At 47.5% G+C, this 19,866-nt stretch overlaps 1 protein-coding gene, 1 long non-coding RNA gene and 1 other non-coding gene across 3 annotated transcripts in view; 2 read left to right on the top strand and 1 right to left on the bottom strand.

Annotated features, from left to right (window-relative positions):
- The window catches only part of MTOR (mechanistic target of rapamycin kinase), a 120,339-nt gene that overhangs the window by 66,206 nt on the left and 34,267 nt on the right, over positions 1–19,866 (bottom strand). Inside the window, exons 20-28 of the mRNA XM_077899658.1 lie at positions 15,080–15,166; positions 12,433–12,600; positions 11,832–11,944; positions 11,136–11,298; positions 9,952–10,044; positions 8,931–9,077; positions 5,027–5,169; positions 2,333–2,495; positions 2,059–2,204 (exon numbers count right to left, since the gene is read on the bottom strand). Of these exons, the coding sequence (XP_077755784.1) occupies positions 2,059–2,204; positions 2,333–2,495; positions 5,027–5,169; positions 8,931–9,077; positions 9,952–10,044; positions 11,136–11,298; positions 11,832–11,944; positions 12,433–12,600; positions 15,080–15,166 (1,223 nt within the window). The remainder of the gene's footprint in view (positions 1–2,058; positions 2,205–2,332; positions 2,496–5,026; positions 5,170–8,930; positions 9,078–9,951; positions 10,045–11,135; positions 11,299–11,831; positions 11,945–12,432; positions 12,601–15,079; positions 15,167–19,866) is intronic.
- On the top strand, positions 4,689–4,795 carry LOC144315054 (U6 spliceosomal RNA). The gene has a single exon (XR_013380856.1). It is a non-coding gene; the product is annotated as a U6 spliceosomal RNA (small nuclear RNA).
- Positions 7,105–15,733, top strand: LOC144314958 (uncharacterized). The gene is made up of 2 exons (XR_013380788.1): positions 7,105–7,485; positions 8,048–15,733. It is a non-coding gene; the product is annotated as an uncharacterized LOC144314958 (long non-coding RNA).

Below are 19,866 nucleotides of genomic sequence, written 5' to 3'. Positions count from 1 at the left end.
TTCTCTACCAGCAGCTTTGCCTAAGGCTGTCTCTCTCTTAAAACTTTCTGCAGTGACAAAGATGGCAGGACATTGCCCCGGTGCTTAGGAAAAGCAGTTTTACAAAAGCAACTGGGAAAAGCAGCAAATGGAAAGAGAAAAGAACAATGGGAAGAGGGGAAGACAACCAGAGAGAGGGAGGCTGAAGCGCAAGCTGACCTGAATAAGGCTGGGATGAAACCACACGGCCAGGAGCACTGGCTTTGCTGGGAGCACAAGCTTCCGCTTGTTTGTGTGAAAAGTCAAGGTCCAGGCAGCCCGGGTGGCTCAGTGGTTTAGCGCTGCCTTCGGTCCAGGGCCTGATCCTGAAGACCCGGGATCGAGTCTCACGTCGTGTTCCCTGCGTGGAGCCTGATTCTCCCTCTGCCTGTGTCTCTGCCCCTCTCTCTCTCTCTCTCTCTCTCTCTCTCTTTCTCTCTCTGTGTCTCATGGAAATAAATAAAATCTTTAAAAAAAAAAAAAGTCAAGGTCCACCTGCGGGGTATTCTGAGGACGTGTTTTCAGTTATATTGGCTTAAGAGGTTAACGGCCTTCTTGAACATTTTTCCAGACCTCTGAGTCTATCTTCCTGCTGCAAATCTGTACGCACATTAATGCTTCTATGATTGTCCCAAATATGGGGAAAGCCCTGGGGTGGGACGAGGGAGCTCTCAGAGAGGTGTCAAAGAGAAAAAGGTCAGCAAGGAGGCTGGCTTGCAAGGCTAGGTATTTGACACCGACGCTGTTAAAGCCCTTGCCAGGTTTTCTATCAGTTATCAAGGAAGATGGTGTTCCCTAAGCCAGAGATGGGAGGAGAAGGAACCCAGGTTTTCACACCTGCTGTACCTAATCAGAAATGGAAGCCTGCTCCACAGGATGGCATGTTTATAACTGTGTTATCTGTGGCATTTTAGAAATCAACAGTCTCTCAAAGCTCCCTTTGGGCAAAAACGATTCTATTTCTATCTTTTTGGTCCCTTTTAAAGTGTTTAAAGGAATACTGTTTAGCGTTCACTCAAAAGCAGAGCTGGCAAAGAAGCTGGCTATCTGATGATTCTCTCAAATGAAGGCAGCGCCATACACAGCAGACTGTTTCAGCCACAGAGGAGGTACCTATTAGCTGGGTGATTTTCCCCTCAACTATCTGCAGTGAAATAATCAACCATGTTAGCATTTACATGAAGATAATTAGATCCCAGAGTTAATAGTCTCTGATAACCATTAGGGGAGGTGAACAGTTCTCTGGGAGCTGGAGCTAACATTTGAGGCTGCTTCTAATTTCATAACAGCAGAAAATTGATTATTTTTCCCATACCCAGAAGACTCAAAACCATCTTAGGAGAGAATGAAGCCAAACTCGAGATAAAGATCACTGAATCTCAGACTCAGCCCTGCCTGGTTTCACTCACAGAACACGGGAGGAGGGCAGCCCGGGGAGGGGGGCGGGGCTCAGTGGTTTAGCGCTGCCTTAGCCCAGGGCGTGACCCCGGGGATCCTGGGATCGAGTCCCGCATCGGGCTCCCTGCATGGAGCCTGCTTCTCCCTCTGCCTGTGTCTCTGCCTCTCTCTCTGTATCTCTCATGAATAAATAAAATCTTAAAAAAAAAAAAAAAAAAAAAAAAAAAAAAGGAACACTGGAGGAGGAGGACCCAGGCAGTAAAACCCCAGAGGCCTTTGAGACACCGGGGCAGGTACTACCTACTCCGACCTGAGAGTGTAATCAAACGGGGGTATCAACTTCTATCGCTCCTAGGCTGCTGCCTCAGAAGTGCTTCTGGACTGATTTCACCGGGACACGCCAGCACATGTTGGAAAACCACGGGAGCCCGTGTGCTGAGGGTCAACAGAAATGCCAATTACAGCTCCTAGAGTGGAGAGAACCATCTGCGACCACATCTCACTTAAACCTGTTGGCCGGACCCGACGGCAGATTTCACAGAGCAGAAGCCTCCACGTGACTGCAGTGATTTGGCAGCAGGCAGCAGGGGGAGAGAGGTCATTTCAGATGAAGGCAGCAATTAAAAAGGGTTTAGAGCCTACCTGATGAGAGACTCTAGGATGGCGGGGGTGGGACCTTTCTGGAACTCCAGTTCTTTGTAGTGCAGCGCTTTGGCATATGCTCGGCACTTGGCTGCCCTCTCACCCAGCAGGACAATGCCATTGTCGTCTCTCAATGGCAGGGGGCCCTAGGGCAGAGCAGAAGCCACAGCATAGGAAAACAGCGGCAGCGTGACCAAGGGGAGGCTGCCTGGGTGCCTCTCCCCTCCCACCTGTTTTCTGTCAGGCTCCATCTGGACAAGGGGTAAAATCTCACCTTGTCACTGTGTTCCATGAATTCAGCCAAGTTTAAGAGGGTCTGCGTGACTTCGGCGATGTCCTGTGAGGTGAGGGCCAACTCGATGCTTCTGATGAGTTCATCCTGCTGGTCTTCATTCAGTTCAGACCAGCAGGACACAAATGCAGCATTAAAGAGATCCCTGAAGGCAGAGAGGAGTGAAAAAGATGCTGGAAATGCCTCTCGTGCCTCTGCCTGGTACCACAAAGTCACTTATCAATCTACTCCAGCCATCACTGATTTTGCCCATCCAGACCAGAGCTGTCCAACAAAACTTGCTGGAAATGGTCTCTTTGCTCTCCAAAACAGTAGCCATTAGCCACTGAGTATTTGAACCGTGTGCTAAGTGTAACCAAGGAATGGAGCTTTAAGTTGCATTAATTTTAATTACCTTAATGCAATCATGCTGTGGCTGGTGACTACTGTTTTATAGCGCAGGTACAGACACTGTGCTACACAGGAAGCCCTGAGGTGGGGGGCAGAGGAGAAAGAAGAGCAGAGCTAAATAACCTGTTTCCACAGGCATATTTCTTGGCAGGATTTCCATCTTTTCTCTTCCCTGGAGATGAACAGAAAGGGAACTTCTAACATAGAAGCTGGGATTAACAGATTCAGAATATAATAATCTTCAAATGATTCTTGGGATGCTTCTCAGGCAAGATTGGAAATGGCAAAGGCAGCACCTGTGACTGCTTTTCGGAATACAATCAGAACCCTTAGTTGAATGGTCATAAACAACACAACAGAACTTAAGAAACTAGAAGCATTAGAAAATGGAATCCCAACCCATAAATCCTGGAAAGGTCCTCTAAGCCAGTGTTATTTCTGAAGACTTACAGAGACCTGGAAGCAGAGGTGCCATTTCTAAGACCACTAGGACTATCTTAAATCATTCAAGCAGCACATGGATTGGCATATTTGCTCTGCCCGACATCTGAACTTTAATCCCATCCCTTCTTTTTCGGTGAATGCTAGGAGGAGGGAGCTGGAAACTGTAAGATATGCTTATAATGTTTTGGTTGAGCACCTGCTGCCTGCACACATACTCTGTATTACACATTAAAAAGTTAAGTCAGACCAATGTATGTAATTTTGGAATCTGCTGGAAGAAACAAAATTCGAAACACAAAAGGTGACGTGAAGACCAAAAGAAGTCCTGTGTAAATTAAGAAACAGATTTTCTGACCTACATCCAAGGCCACATTGGATCCCAAAGAAGCACACTTGGCGCTATGGGGATAAACACACAGATGTAGGTTTATCACAAGCCTCTTTCAGATGACATTGTGCTCAGGAGTGACTTGGAGCAGAAGAGAGGTACACACTACCGTCAGCTGAGCACATGAAATCTGTACACTGTGGAGTCAGGGGAATCCTAGGAACTATTTTTAGAGCATAAAAAAAAATACCATTTTATGACTCATTATAAATAATAGTTGTGTGTTGCAGATAAATTTGGAAAAGAATAACAAAGAAAATACTCCCTAGGCCTTCCAACTTCATCAGTGCTCTATTACTTTCCAGTCCTTTTCCATGTACGTTTGTTTTTAACAGTTGAAATCACACACTTCCATCGTTTAATATTCCATTTTTTATTCATTTACGTCATACTGTAAACCTTCTATATGCAAATATTATAAACCAAACCTTTAACGGCTTCTTAAGACCTTATTTAAAGCAGTATTTATTATTTCAGTATTTTATGGCAGATTCTATTTCGTGAAGATGGCTGCAACAGTATCTCCTGTTCCACATGCTCTTCTAGGATCTTCCTACTTCTCTATCGAGAGATGACGTCTGTCTCTCCCCCCCAGAATCTGAGTGGGCCTCTGTGACTGCCCTGAACAACACAGTGTGGCGGAGGGACACTGTGTGACTTCCAGGCCGGGTCATACAAACACCATATAATTCCGTCTCATTTCCTTGGGGAGGACGCTCACTCTTGAAAACCCACCAGTCTTCTGTGAGGAAGGCCAAGCAGCCCACAGAATGACCCACAGGAAAAGGAACCAAGCCCCTAGCCAGGGTTCCCATCTGAAGGCCCCAACCTGCCTCCCAGGTGAATAAGCCACCCTGAAAGCGGGTCCCCTAGCCCCTGGACAGAGACCCCTACTGACACTGACCCAGAGACAAGCTGTCCCCACAGGTCATGTCCAAATTCCAGATCCGTGAGCAAAACAAATGACTGCTGCTGTTTAAGACTTGTAAGTTTGGGGGTATGTGTGATATAGCAGTAAATAATTAGAGTTCATTGCTACTGGAAAGCAGTTATATTAAACCGTTCCGTAGTTGTTTTCAGAGCTGTAAATGACTTTGCAATTAAAATTTTGGACCCGTGCTCGCTTCGGCAGCACATATACTAAAATTGGAACGATACAGAGAAGATTAGCATGGCCCCTGGGCAAGGATGACACGCAAATTCGTGAAGCGTTCCATATTTAAAAAAAAAAAAAAAATTTTTGGACCCAAGTCTACTAAGGAAAGGTCTGCTACCAAGGGTAAGATGGATGCTTTTCCTGTAACATGAGCTTGTTCAACCTGCCTTTATTTTTTCCCTTCACAAGTTGGCAAAATTAAAAAATACAAGCCCTTTTTATAATTACTGCTGATAAGATAGATTTGTGCTATCTTTGTGCTAATCCTCTTGGTCCCATCCCGAAGCTGGGGACATACCTGGCCATCGGGTTGTAGGCCTGAGCCAGGGCCCAGCACGAGCGCAGGGAAGGCGACGAGGAGTCCTTCAGGAGCTCCAGACTCAGCCGCCTCAGCCATTCCAGCCAGTCGTCTTTGGAGACCCTTCTGGCAGCTCCCCAGGCCTGTAATCCCCAGGGAACAATGGAAAACCATCAGCTTCCAGGCCAACTGTAAAGAGCCCTCGTCTATTTAATGATTAAATCCTGCCGCTCCTGCCGCTCGTGACAAAATCCCCTCAGAGCACAAACACAAAAGAGTAATACTTAATTAGAAGCTACAAAACAAGAGCAGCAACCTCTGGAATAGCCTGCTGTACAACTCACTCGTGCTGGACTCTATCAGCGAGGCAGGAAGCTCACAGAGCCAGAGTGGACGGGGCCGTCACACGCAGGGTGCGTTCCACAGAGCCTAACGGCCCCCGCGGCGTGGGAGCGGCCCGGGCGCTCCGCAGGACACAGGCTCCTTGCACAGCAGCCACACAGGGAAAACGGCAGGCTCGCAGCACCGTGAGTCCCAGCACACCCGGGCGAGCCTGAGCCCAGAGCACACGGCCCGGTGCAGAGGGAGACAAGGGGGCTGAACAGATTTAACTTTTACTGATTTATCCCTTCCGGCTTTCCTCAAAACTCTAAGCACTCCAGGCATCCAGAGTTATGACCAGGGAAGCTAGGGAGGCGGACGGGAAGACCCGGGCTCTGGACACGGGCAGTCAGTGTCGTGGGCACAGCTGCACTCTGGAGCTTGGCAGCTTGAGTTTCACACGGCTGTTATCTAACTGCCTGGCTGGCTGACCTTGGGCAAGTTACTTCTCTCTTGGGTCTGTCTCCTCACTTGTAAAATGAGGGTAACAGTTCCACCTCCCAGGGTGTTTTCAGGATTGAGTACGTGTCACAGATTTGTACCAGCGATGGGCCCAAACTTCGTGCTCTTGTGAGTGCCTATTACTGTCTGCTCAGAAACACCGCTTGGAATCCTGGCTCCGCCAGGGCAGCTGGAGCACTCGGGCCAAATGACCCGTATGCTGCATCAGAGCCCCAGTCTTCTGCATCAAGGGATAACACATCTAAAGAGCTCTTGCTAAAGAGAGGAGCAAAAACAGTTGCTCATATTATCAAAACGCCATCTTCTTGAGCGGGCCTAGCCCTTTTAAAATACATTCTTAGATTTTTCCAGCAGAATAGACATGTGTCCTCCTTAAACTAGGGAAACTAAGCTGAGCAGAGGTTCTCCAGTGAAGCCATCCAGGGAGCGGCGGAGATCCCCATGTGCTATACACCTAACCATCAACGACACAATCCATCCCGTCCCTGGGATAAGCTGGAGATCTGCTGTGGCTTCTGAGGAGTTACCCATGAGTGATATCATACAAGCTACTGTTTTACGTCAGAAGAAAGTGAGCTACAGATGTTAAGGGACAAACTGAAACGTGCGTGATTCTCACTGATGATACAATGGGTGCCCTGAGCCAGGAGGAAGAGTGACACCTGTTACTTGACTTTTTTAACTTGTTCTACTGAACAAAATGGGAGCATCAAGCCCCTTCTCCCAGAGGCCTGCCCCACAGCACCCGGCATTTCAAAAGCTGAACATACACAAGGGAGAATCACGAATGCCTTTCCCTCTCGTGATGTGGGGCTGAGCCTGCATGAGGCAGATGCAGCTCAGCACTGTGGTTAAGAGACTGGGCTCTGCAGTCATGCTACCTTGGTCAAATCCTGGCTCCACCATTTACTAGCTGACTTTGGGCCAATCACTTAACCTTTCAGGGCCTCGACCTCCACATCTGCAGAAGGTCGACAGTTAACGATAGCATCTAACTCACAGGGTGAAGGGTAGAGTAGTCGATAAGCGTAACGTGCTCATATCAGTGCTTGACACGCGGGAAGCACTCCACGAGCGCTGGCAGCTGTCAGGACTAACATTGTCGCCACTTGAGAAATGGTAGCAAAGAAGTCTCCAGAAACCTTAGCTTCATGGACAACTGCAGGACCTTTCCCTGCTGTTCTTTCATTTGAAGCCTGATCCATTCTCGCTCCTCCGGGTTCCGTGGTAACCGTGTCAACACCAGCCAGCTGCCTGCTGCCACCACCCACAGGTGACTGCCTCCTGCGGTGACGCTGGCACATGCGGATAGATGGCAGGTTATTCACTTAGGAGGCGTCCGAAGAGCTTCTCCTAAGACGGGAAAGGTGCTCGAAGTCCTGGCAGGCACCCTGGAGGCACACACGAACGGTTTCTCCGCCTTCTCTCCGTGTGACTCCCGTTAGCATAGCTCGTAGAAGGATGACCGAGGTGGGCTCTGTTACTCTGAGCGGCTCACACCGGTCACTGCACCCAACCTGAGCTACCAGCACATGAGGACGTGGAAGCACAAACGGGGCCAAGAGCCAGAGCTGCACATTCTGCTTGGGGTTCTTGGGCTGGGTCTGTTCTCTCAGGTGAGATAAACTAGAGACTCTTTCTTTTTTCTGTTTGGCAAAGGTCACGCTTCTTTTACTGAGTCTTGGGCAGAAAGCAAACCTTCCTGGAAGCAACCCAGACCACCGGGGAGTTTCCTAAAATAGGCAGGACAGAGCTGTAAGAGGGTGGACAGCTGTCCGGTTGGAAGGACACTCTGAACCCGGGCAAGCAGAAAACATCTGGGTGGAAATGTACATCTGGCCTCTCTGCCTGGCCCCTCCCTGAAGTGTGAGGGGTCAGCGGGTGGCCTCAACAGCTACCCGGGGACGCTGGAGGACCGGTGGCCTTCTCCTCCTGCAGTCTTGGACGAGCAGTGGCCCGCCCCACGCAGAGAAAGCGCATGCGCTTGCCCCCGGGGTCTTTCACCACTTCCTTCTTAAATCCCGCAGCACTCCTCGGGAGCTGGCACTTCACAGCTGCTGGCGTGGGGGGAAGGCTGGCTCCATAGTCAGCGATGAGCTCGTGTTCCCCAGCTGTGTGCACGTGGTGCACACACACACACAGCCACACACAGAGGGCTCTGTGTCCAAATCTTTACAGGCTTGGTCCAAAGAAGAGAACGAGCCAGCAGGGACCCAGCCCTGCCCAGCCCATCGCTCAGCCCATCGCTCGGTCCACGGCCATCCTGAAGTGTCACCGCTGTGGGTTAACTACTAACAAAGGAAGAATCCTACCACAGGGAGCTGCTCACAGTCGCCAGAAGCACGAACGCTAATGCAAAATGCGCAAACTAAGAGACCTGGTATATTTATTTAAAAGTCAGTGACATATCTCTGGTTACTCTGCTCAGATCTACCAGCAATGCTCTCAAACTGTTTTAAGGGGACGGCTGGTGGCACATACAGTGAGAGTTGGTTATATCCCGGGCTTTTGCCAGCACAGAGAACTTCCTATTTACCTGCAAAGATCTCAGAGCTCACCACTCAGAGTGTGGTCCCTGGACCAGTAGCACTGGTGTTACCTAGGGCTTCGGCAGAAAGGCAGAATGTAGGCCTGACCTCAGACCACCCAAGTCAGAACAAGCATTGTCACCAGCCCCCGGCAGTCCATAAGCCCATGAGTCACAGAGTCTGAGAGGCACCAGTCTCAGTGCTAACCAGGGGACTCGCTGGTTTTGCTCCATTCGCGTAAAAAAATGAGAACGTTATTTGCAACAAAGGATTCCACTATCAAAGCTCCCAGGAAGCTTCAAACTTTGTTCTACACTTACTCTTTATTTAAAAAATGTGTAATTTGGACACTTGGAAAAAGACCAAATGACCTACCCTAAGTTCATGGTATATATAATTTCAGAAAACTGCTTGGGCTGGTCTTTGGTTGTTTTAAGCTGATGGCAGTAAGAGCTAAGAGTTCTGAACAAGAGAGGGGCAGGGCTCTCCTCTCCAAGCGCCTCCCCTCATCCCCCCAGAAATCATGGACCTGCCTTTTGGAGGTTGATGGTGCTGACGTGCAGTTTCTTCATGGGTCCCGTTTCTACTGGCCCACTAGCCAACGCATCCCCTTGGCCACTCCTCAGCATTCGATGCTGATAAATCAAAGGGTCCTCTTCCTCGTCAGCAAGGGTGTATCCCTGCAACCAGAGATTCACAGAAAAACCCTGCAACTCCACTAGGTCCTCCCAGTTTAGAAAACACCCTCACACCTTGGGAGGGTCTCAGCTTCTGGTAAAGTCAGGATGTCAACAAGAAGTAAAAAAGTTGGGATCCCTGGGTGGCTCGGTGGTTTAGTGCCAGCCTTTGGCCCAGCGTGTGATCCTAGAGTCCTGGGATCGAGTCCCACAACAGGCTCCCTGCATAGAGCCTGCTTCTCCTGCCTGTGTCTCTGCCTCTCTCTTTCTCTGTCATGAATGAATAAATAAAATCTTAAAAAAAAAAAAAGTAAAACATGCATGGACATGTTACATGCATGGACAAAATGAAGCACGGTGGGCATCATTCCCCCCTGTAGACCCGTCGTTGCTGGGCACTCTAGGTCACTGATGGCATTAACTCCGTAGGATGAGCATGTAGCTGGCGAAGCTAAAACTGTGGGCAATGACCAAAGGGCTACAAGAAGGAGGGCAAATGGCCCACTGCCTGGCTTTGTTTGGCCTGAGAGCCAAGAAGGGTTTATTTTCAAATTGTTGGGGGAAAAAAAAATCAAAGGAAAATTAATATTTTGTAACATGTGCAAGCTTTTAGAGAGGCACACCGTGGTATCCCTAAGTAAAAGAGCGCTGGCAGGCGGCCAGGCTCACCATCTTCCAGGCACGTGCGGCTGCTTTAGGGCTACAGTGGGGTCCAATCACTGCCTCGGAGCCCACACTGCCTACAGAGCTGAGAAAAACTCGCTATCTTTACAGAAACTGTTTGCCCATCGTTAGTTCAGAGCTAAAAAGCTAAACATGCTCCAATACTAACGGGGAGAGACAACGGGACTTTGGAACAGAAATCAGTGCAATTCACCTTGACGATTCTGCAGATGAGGACGTCGTAGCGCTGATGGTTGATTCGGTGTCGCACCAGGACTTTATTCACCATTGGAATGAAAATTTGGTACTGTTGAAGGAGTGGGAAGAGGACAGAAACGTTACGCTGCAACGTGGGAAGCAGAAAAAACAATACCGCCCCGCTATGTTCCAGCTAGTTCTCCTGGGTTTGGGTGGCTCTGTGTTATTAAGGAGAATCACCTCTCTCACACCTCCCCCGCTACAATACTAGTCCCCATCACCTTCGTCTAGGTTACCATGATGGCCTGTGATGGCTCTCTGCTCCCGCCCTTGGCCTAGTCTGTTCCTCACAGAGCACTGTGAGTCACCGGGTCAGACCACAGTACTCCTGTGATCAAGAGCCTCCAAAGGCTTCTAGTCCTGTTCAGAGAAAAAGCCCAAGCACTTGTAACAGCCCGTAACAGTGATGTGCACATTTCTGTGGGCGTCAGGATCACCCAGAGGGTTTATGAAACCAGAGACTGTTGGGCTCCACAGCTAGTTTCTGGTTCAGGTCTGGGCTCAGGCCTGAGAATATGCATTTCTAACAGGTTCCCAGCTATGTAGCTCCTGTCCGGGGACATTTGGGAACCACTGGTCTACAGCACCTCGTCTCTACGCCCCACCCCAGCCCCAGCTTATCTCTTTGACCAGAACTCCAAGCCTTCCCCACCCCCAGTCTCCCCGCTGCCTCCTCTGAAGCCACACCGCGTTCCTGCTGTTCCCTGGACCCTTCAAGCATCCTCCTCACACCTTTGCATCTGCTACTCCTTCTGCCAGCATCCGACTCTCTGGGCTCAGACCTTTATTTAGGTCTCTGGTCAAATGTCAACTCATTAAGAGGTCTTTGCTGTCTACCCTAAATACACAGCATCTCTCCCCATTCATACTCTGTGCTCGACGAGACAGACTGTGTGTATGAGCCATACCTCACTGGAATGTAAGCTCCATGAGGACAACAAGGTTATGTTAACCCCAGAACAGCATTTAGCCCACAGAGGTGGCTCAAGAAATATTTGCTAAATAAATGAAGGAACAAAAAAAGCAAAGGTTCCTAGTTCTTTGACGATGGCTGGGAGCTACAAGTAGAGACATTCACAGACAGAGTCATCTTCCCCAAGCCAGGCGGAAGAGCATGTTTGGTTAGGACTCCTGCCTCACCTTCTTCCCCAGTTGGAAGACCAGTGAAGACAATGTGTCCATGGCTGTGGGACGCAGCTCCGGGCTCTGGTCTAGCGTCCGAACAATCGGATGAATGATACGGGAGGCATAGTCAGTGAAGTCCAGGGACTCTGTCAGGCGGTCTACGGTCTCTAGCGCTGCCCTACAAACAATCGCAGACACACGGTAATTGCTAATATACGGTCCCAAAAAATGAGAAATGGCTGAGGGTTATCTTAACAAGCAGTACCAAATGGAAAGGCAGGGATTGGAGGCATCCCAGGTGACACGGATCCAACCTATGTCCCAGTGGGATGGGGATGGTTAAGAGCTCAAGAAACCTGGGGCATATCTGGATTAAATAAAGAGAGCTGAAGCTGAGGTTAAAAAAAAAAAAAAAAAAAAAAAAGGAAAGATGGCCTGCAAACTTAAGAAAAGGACATCTTGGGACGCCTGGGTGGCTCAGCAGCTCAGTGTCTGCCTTCAGCCCAGGGCATGACCCCAGGATCGAGTCCTACATCGGACTCCCTGCAGGGGGCCTGCTTCTCCCTCTGCCTGTGTCTCTGCCTCTCTCTGTGTCTCTCATGAATAAATAAATAAAATTCTTAAAAAAAAAAAAAAAAAGAAAGAAAAGGACATCTTCAACAAAACATGAAAAGCTTGCTGGCTACTTAGTCCCAAAGCGCAGGTACTTACTTCCGAGACGGCAGGGGAACTTCCGGGGCGTCAAACAGCTTCACGATAGGAGGCAACAACAAATGCAGATAGTCATCCAGGTTGGCACCAAACAGCTGGATGGCAGCCAACAGCTGCAAGAGGGAGCAAAGGCCCAGTGATGAACAAATACAGGCAGGTACCAAGGACCCAGGCAGGTACCAAGTACCCAGGCACATGGAGTGGGGCAAGTGTGTGGGTAACTCCGAATTCTGTGGGGACTCTGAAAAGTGGTCTTGAGCTACATTTTTTTTGGTAGCACTCTCCCCATTTTATTTTGCTTTCTCTGAGCTTCTTTCAATGGATAAAGAATCAGTTGCTAGATAACAGAGAGAATGGGTCAAGGATAAAACAGTTACCAAGAATAATCCACTAAAGGAGATAAAACATACGGCCAATCAAGAGAGGACTGGCTGTAAACATCCTGTTAACTGCACGCATCGGGTATTAGCAGTCTTTGGATTCGACCTTGTGGTTCGAGCACCATTGTGTCACTCAAAATAGGGGCTTGCCTCTTAGCTGATCACCCCTGGACTCTTACAGCTGCTGGAAACGTCTCTAGAGGACGCCTTTCTGGACTCACCTTGATGGAGACGATGCGGCCTGGGCTGTTGTCATGCATGAAGACGCGGAGCATGTGTGGGATCAGCTGGGGCAGGTAGAGCTTAAATTCACCCCCAAGAGCTACCACAATTTGCTCAATGAGAAGAATGATTGTGCTCTGGATCGAGGTGTTCATGACCCAGAATTCCTATGAAGAGGGAAAAGAGTGAGAAGCGAAGCCAAGTGCCTTTCTGCTGAACTAAGAAGTAAGGAACGGAGATGGCCCCAAAGAAGCAAAACTGTAGTGAGCAGTTGGCCCCGGGAGGGAGTCCTTCCCCGGCCTCCTCTCCCCAGGGCTCTTCGTATCCTAGCTCATAGTCACAGTGTACAAATTAAACTGCATTTTACCAAAAGCACCAGGCTCCTCCACTCCTCTGTGCTTTGCTTGTGCTGTTCTCTGCCTAGAGCTCCTCCTCTTGCTCAGCTAAAGCCCCACCTGTGTTTCTAGACCCGGCTCACGCCTCACTTCTATGGGGGCTTTCCCGTTCTGTTACATACTCTGGGTCCCCTTGCCCCCTCTTTTCTAGCACCTGCAAGAACTTCACTTTGCCCCCTTCTCTCTACTAGACTGTAAACTAGTTAAGGGCAGGAAGCCCCTCTGAGCCACCTCTGTCTCCCCAGAATCTCACACAGCACCTGGCATAGTCCAGCCACCCAAACACACTTTTACAGAGTGAGTGAATGGTTTACTTCACTCGAGGGGCTCTCAGGTTGCCTCCGGTAGATTCTTTACTTTGGGTACCATCCAGTATCCAGCAGAGGGTGATCCCAGTGTTAAGTTTCCTGCCCTTTCTGGATTTAGACTTTGCGAGATATAGGTAGCGCCTGACATTTGTCCCAAATCATTTTCAGGCCTGGATAATGCCACAAAAGGAGTACTTTTTCTATACCCACGAAGTTATGTTCCACGTAAGTTACCAAAATAAAAACTGGGCCAAATGGCCACAGGATCTGGCTCGGTACCTAAACTGGTCTGAGTTTCTGACTCTAGGAAAAGCTGTCACTTCAAATCAACTCAAAAAGAAACTTGCCTACTGCCTTGTTTGAAACCTCCAGAGAAGGAGACTTGATGATGATAGAAGCCCTAATGATGATGGCAACACATGCATATTCATACTTTGGGGCCCTCAACTAAAAAAAGAAAGACAGAACTCCTCAGAAGTAAGGCTTTACAGAAGCTTGAAGTATTTTTATTTAAAAAGTGTCTTAAAAATCCTAACAGTTTAGAAAGTAAAAACCATATTAAAAGATGCTGGTAAAACATTCCCTCTGCTTGGAGGGAGAAGTATTCTCTCTGAAAAAGGCTATTTTCTCTAGATAAAAACCTTTGCCAAAGAAACACTTGAGATGTTACACCTCCACAGTTTGTCTGATGTGCAGTCGCTTAGCCCGCACTCTGCCTTCTTTGGACAGAGTCCGCTTGCCGTCTCCACTGTATTACTATTGGCTGCTTACAGGGGCTTCTCTACCTCAAAGAAGCCAGGCAGCCTGCCCAGGGATCGCTGTTCTCATCCCAGGCTCAGGGGTGCTCATTAAAATGCCCAGGATGGGCAGTCAGAGGAAGAGCCCCTGGTGCACCTCAGCCACCTTGGAGGAAATGAAAGCTGCATTTTGCAGGTATGAAGCTCCCTGTCTCAAACTCCCACGTTTTGGTCCGAAGCCTTTTCTGGGGTCTAAGTCTCTGATTGGTGCTGCTTGGCTACCCCTGGCCCCTCGCCCACGCGGCCCGCAGCCCTCCAGCACTGAGCTCGACAGAGGCCTCCGTGGCAGGAGTCTGAGAGCCGCACGGTTTTAATTATTTGTACAGACAGGAGTTTTTCAGTTCTGAGACCCAGTTTCAGGGAAGTTCCAGTTTTGAAGTGAGCCACTTTGATTTTAGTCCTGCGGCTTCCTCCAGCTGACTACAAAGGGCTGGCAGAGAAGAGCAGAAATCAGGGAAGAATTGTCTTCCAATTCTTTGAGGGCACAGCCATCTCTGCAAAGCAAGCTTCCCAACAGAGACATTTAAATGATACAGAACAGCAGGAAGCAGGCCTCCTCCTCAGACAGAAAAACGATATTGCCACCGACGACGGGGAATCTTCCGCACCTGCTTAAAGCAGGTTATAAAATCTGGGACGGGAGCCTTTCCTCTTTCCTCGGGTGCTGCTGCAGTCGGAAGGTGGCATTTACGCTCTGGAAGGCGGTGGGGTAAAGCCTCGCCTTCCTCCTCAGTGCCTGACAGGAGTTCATCATATTTAATAGTGCTAATCCCCAAACCTCTCTTAAGGCCACGGTTTTATAGGCCGTACGAAGGAAGGCTTTCATGGGAACAGTAAAGCACTGTTGTGATATTAAAGTGAAATTGCTTTGTTGTGTGCAAGGCAAAGAACTCGAGAGTCTATTTCTGGCAAAACAATAACTTCAGGACTTTTCCTCCGACTTCACACCTCAGGTGCTGGAGCCTGTGGCAGCTGCCCCCCGCCCTTGTCATCACCCACCGGGGACCCTTGTCCCACATTTTACACTCCGGATGTCACAGCTTTACGAAGACCCAGGACAAAAATGTCCATGCTCTCCCAACCTGCCTCTGCAGGTGCCTTGACCCAAACACTGAAGGACCGGCCAAAGCACTAACTTGTACTCACTCTCATGAGGGTGACTATTTCATCCATGTAAGGTCTGATGTGGCTCTTCACAAAGGACACCAACATTCCCAGCTGCTGGAACAGGAACTGCAGCGGAGAAGAGGGCAGAGAGCTGGCATCAGGAATGACGGAGAACTCCCAGGGTTACCCGAAGTCCGTGGGAACAAACACAGCTATGCAATCCGTTTCCACCACATCCATTTTCTGAGATCAAGTCTTAAAAAAACCAGACTGAAACCCTTTGGCGGTGATCGCAGTGGGGACTAGAAACAACTCTCAGTGGTTTTACACCCCGCCCCCAGCCTGACCGCACCGCAAGGGCTGCAAGGGCTGCAAGGCCACACTGGCCGTCGAGAGCCATGATGCCACCTCGGCTCTGTGACCTTCATTTAACCTCTCTGCCCTGGGCCTGTTCAGGGGCAAGAGGCAGATAACAGTACCTGTCTCCGGGCTCCCTTGAAATTAAGTGGAGAACCCCTGGGAAGCACCAGCAGCGGGATGTGAGGCCTCTCAAGTGCTACCACCGAAGGATTTGCCGGGTGACTCAGACTTCACAATGGACACGAGACTTTTCATCAACTATAAATGTATCTTTTGTCTCTTCAGTTCTAATTTACTACCACTTACTTTCTAAATAAATACAGTGACATATGACGGGTATTGTGGTTCACTTATAGTAATTAACTCAATTAATCAGATCTTAGTTCATTAGGTAAATTGTTGGTCTCTAAGAAACCGTGAGCCAAGACAGTAAGCAAACTGGGGGAGGGATGGGATAAGGAGATTCTATTCAGGTTGATTTGGTATAGGCATAAGAAGACATGCCTTCTGCTAAAACAGGCTCAGAATAAAAAGGCTTGAGTAAAGGTGATCCAGCTACTTTCTTGGCTAAAGAGGTCTTTATGGTATAGTCTTTATTTTATTATATGCAGTAGCAAATCATATTCTAAACCCCCCTCCTGGAAAGATTTTTATAGCTCTCTATGCCTCTGCCTCCCCTCATTAATAAGGACAATTTAGCAGTGAACATACATATTTCTACTCTTACCTGCATTTTGAAACGTGGGCAAGTTAGGGATAAGTAAAAAGTGTTGTTCCAAATAGCAAGTAACAGACTTACTACCTGGAGAGGTGAGACTCACATGACATACAGGGTTGGGCTCCAAGGAGTGTGGATACATTCTCTAAAGACAGGGAGGCCAGTGAATTATAAGGTGGTCAGAACCTGCCTATCCCATGGCACAGGTCTGACTCAACTCAGGACAGCCATCCCTACCTACCTCTTGGGAGCCACCTCATCAAATCATGCTGTTTTTGCGAAATAGTCTTTATAAGGGAACATTCCAGAAGTCAAGGGATGTGAGACTAAGTATAATGGATTTTAGCTACATTCTTGTTATGCAAAACCTGAAAGAAGGTAGAAAACCGAAGCTGGAGGAAAAGCAGGGCATTAGGGATGGCAGGGAGGTCAGGAAAACCACGAGACAGAAAGGACAGAGCCTTTTGACCCCTGCTGTCATTTCGCACTAGGTGTAATGGGGAAGCTCATCGGTGCTAAGCCACCTGCAGCGGCCACAGGATAGATGCCCACAGCAAGGGCCTTCTGCACAGCAAAGAGTCCAGCGGCCCCCTCATTTCTTCTCCCTTAGATTCTTCCACAAGCTTTTCTCCTCTTTCCCCCCCTGAACATTAGTATTTTAAAAGGACAACACAGAGTTTTGATCTTGAAAATATGGTGGGTTAGATGTCTCTGCCATGAAAAGCCTAAAGATAACGCATAAACAATAAAAAATAACTGTATTGTTATCAGAATGGAAACCTTTCGCAGAAAACCAGACCTTCAGAGGGCTATGTGTTAAGAGAAATAGTGACCTCATCCCCCCCACCACCCCCAAATCTGTCCACTGGCAAAAGGAGACAAAGACATTTGTCAGGCTTGATGTGGAGTCTAGTAGGTAGGAAAAACGGCATCGCCAATAGCCTGTAATTTTAGGTCATTCCCGTATGAGTTTAGAGCGTTATTTGACTATGTGGACTGAGAAACTTTAAGTCAAGAAATTAACTTAAAGTTCTCTTTTAAGAGTCATGTGGCAGAAGCAAGTGCAAGTCTTCTCTGGAGAGATGCAACTTGAGAGCACATTTTCTAGTACTGCTCCAGGAAATGCCCAGCTGCATAGGCTACATGATCCAAAATTATAAGACACATAAGGACAGACCACTGCCCATGTGACTCAGCAGAAACAATAAATAGCAGGATCAGACCCACCAAGGATTTAACATATATTGGAATTACTGGATAAAAAATATAAAATAGATCTGTTTAAAATGCTTAAATCGGGACACCTGGGAGGCTCAGCGTCTGCCTTTGGCTTAGGGCGTGATCCCAGAGTCCCGGGATCGAGTCCCACATCGCACTTCCCACAGGGAGCCTGCTTCTCCCTCTGCGCATGTCTCTGCCTCTCTCTCTGTGTCTCTCATGAATAAATAAATAAAATTAAAAAATAAAATAAAATAAAGTGCTTAAATAAATAAATGTGAGAATTAAAATAACGAGTAAAGAATAGGATACCACCAAAAAATACTAAGCATATATGAAAGAACCTAGTATAACTTTAGATATTTTTAAAAATGTAGTTGAAACTAAAAACTCAAGGACAGGTCATCAACTGAGACACAATTGAGGATTCATGAACAAAAAGGGGTGTGAAGAAATATCCAGACTGGATCTCCAAGAGATCGATCAAGAGGAAAAATACAAAGAGGAAACTAATAGACATTAAGGACAAAGTGAGCTCTACATGTGAATCAAATTCTGGAAGGAAAAAACAGAGGGTGGAATTCTCATATTCAGGAAGTCCACAAATCCCAGAGAGGATGTGAGAAAGAATCTCTATCTAGATACACAATAATTGCAACTTTGGGGCAACAAATATAATGAGAGGACCTGAAATAGCCACTGAGAAAAGTGAATGAAATGGTTATGAAATGAAAAGGTTAATCGTGATTTCTCAATGACAACAACAACAACAAAAAAAATCAGAAAATGTGGGATCTTATCTACAGTTGTAGGAGAACCCAGAATCGTATCCTTTAGCTAAATCAAGATTTTAAATGATGGTGAAATAAACATTTTTTTATTTTAAAAATATTTAATTTATTTATTCATGAGAGACAGAGACAGAGAGAGAGAGAGAGGCAGAGACACAGGCAGAGGGAGAAGCAGGCTCCATGCAGGGAGCCTGGGTCTCCAGGATCGCCCCCTGGGCTGAAGGCAGTGCTAAACCGCTGAGCCACCCGAGCTGCCCACATTTTTTTTTAGATACACAGAAACAGAGAGTTTACTTTGATGGATGCTCACAAATGTTCCTCATTCTAAAGAAGAATAAAGATCCTAGGAAAAAGCCCTAGGGAAACAGAAGGGGGAAACAGAACACAGAGAATTGAGACAGGAAGCATGTCTGTGCATAAAATAGCAATGATGTTTAGTTTGATCTAAAACTAGGGAAAAAAAGGTAGGAAAAAAAAGTGATACCACAAAGAGAGAAGCAGACAGCCTGAGCAATCATTCTAAGTTTTGTATGTCATTCAGGAGAAGGATGAAGATATGGATTGATTTTTAAAATTAGGCATTAAAGTTAGGGATGGGAGACTAAATCTAAGGGTGAAAAAGACAAAATGAATCCATCCCTCATCCTGTACAGAGGCACATATTCCAAAGAGCTCAAAGATCTGAGTGTAAAAAAATCAGGGGGCACCTGGCTTAGTCGGAGGAGCGTGAGACTCATGACCTCCAGGTTGTGAGCTGAAGTCCCACACAGGGTATACAGATTCCAAAAAAATAAATAAAATAAAATAAAATAAATGTAAAAAGCAAGGCCAGTCAAGTACAGAAAAAGGTAAAAATGATGTACATACAAAGCTTTTTTTACAGGATCATTTTAAGTACCAAAAGAATGGAAAAAATGCAAACATTCATCCAAAGGGACAGGTCACATGGCTGTCCATACAGTGGAGTGCCATCACCTCTCAAGGAATGCAGGCATCCTGGTGCTGCCATGGCACAAACTCCAGGACACGCTGCTGTCACAGGGAAAAAAGGTGGGGCGCCCAACATTGTTTACATTAAGTTCTCTTCTGAGGAAGGAAGGCAAGGGAAGATGGATTTCTTTACATTTTCAAAAACAAAGAATGAAAAGATAAAATAGAAAAATGATCAAATGGTTACCTTACGGGGAAGTGAGGTATAGGCAAAATAAAGGTAGGCCAAAGAGGTCTATGTCCTAAACCTTAGATCCCACAAATAAATGACCCTGTACAACAAAGGGGACTCCTCAAGACATGATCTAGGTTTAGGACTTTGACATATGGAGATTGTCCCTTAAAAGCAGAGAACCTTTGATGACAGTGCGCAGAGAGCTGGATCTGGCAGTAAAAGAAGGATCAGAGAGGCACTATTGCTGACTCTGAAGGCAGAGAAAGAGGGCCAAGGAATGTGGGCAACCACTAGAAGCCAGAAATAGCAAGGAGATGGACTCCCTTAGAGCCTCCAGGAAAGACTGTGCCTCAATGGCACCCTGACTTTGTTTAGTTTGACCTCTGTCAGACTTATGACCTATGGAGCTGTGAGATAATAAACTTGTGCTGTTTGAAGCCATGACATTGGTGGGGATTTGTTATAGTAGCAATAGGAAATGCTACAGGAAGAAACAGGGTATATGGATGGGGAGACAAACTATACATCACTGAACATATTTTATAGTTTTGGCTCTGAAACTATGTTAATGTCT

This window comes from Canis aureus, chromosome 5, assembly GCF_053574225.1.
Source record: "Canis aureus isolate CA01 chromosome 5, VMU_Caureus_v.1.0, whole genome shotgun sequence".
NCBI lineage: Eukaryota > Metazoa > Chordata > Mammalia > Carnivora > Canidae > Canis > Canis aureus.
This window is presented reverse-complemented; position numbering and strand designations above follow the sequence as displayed.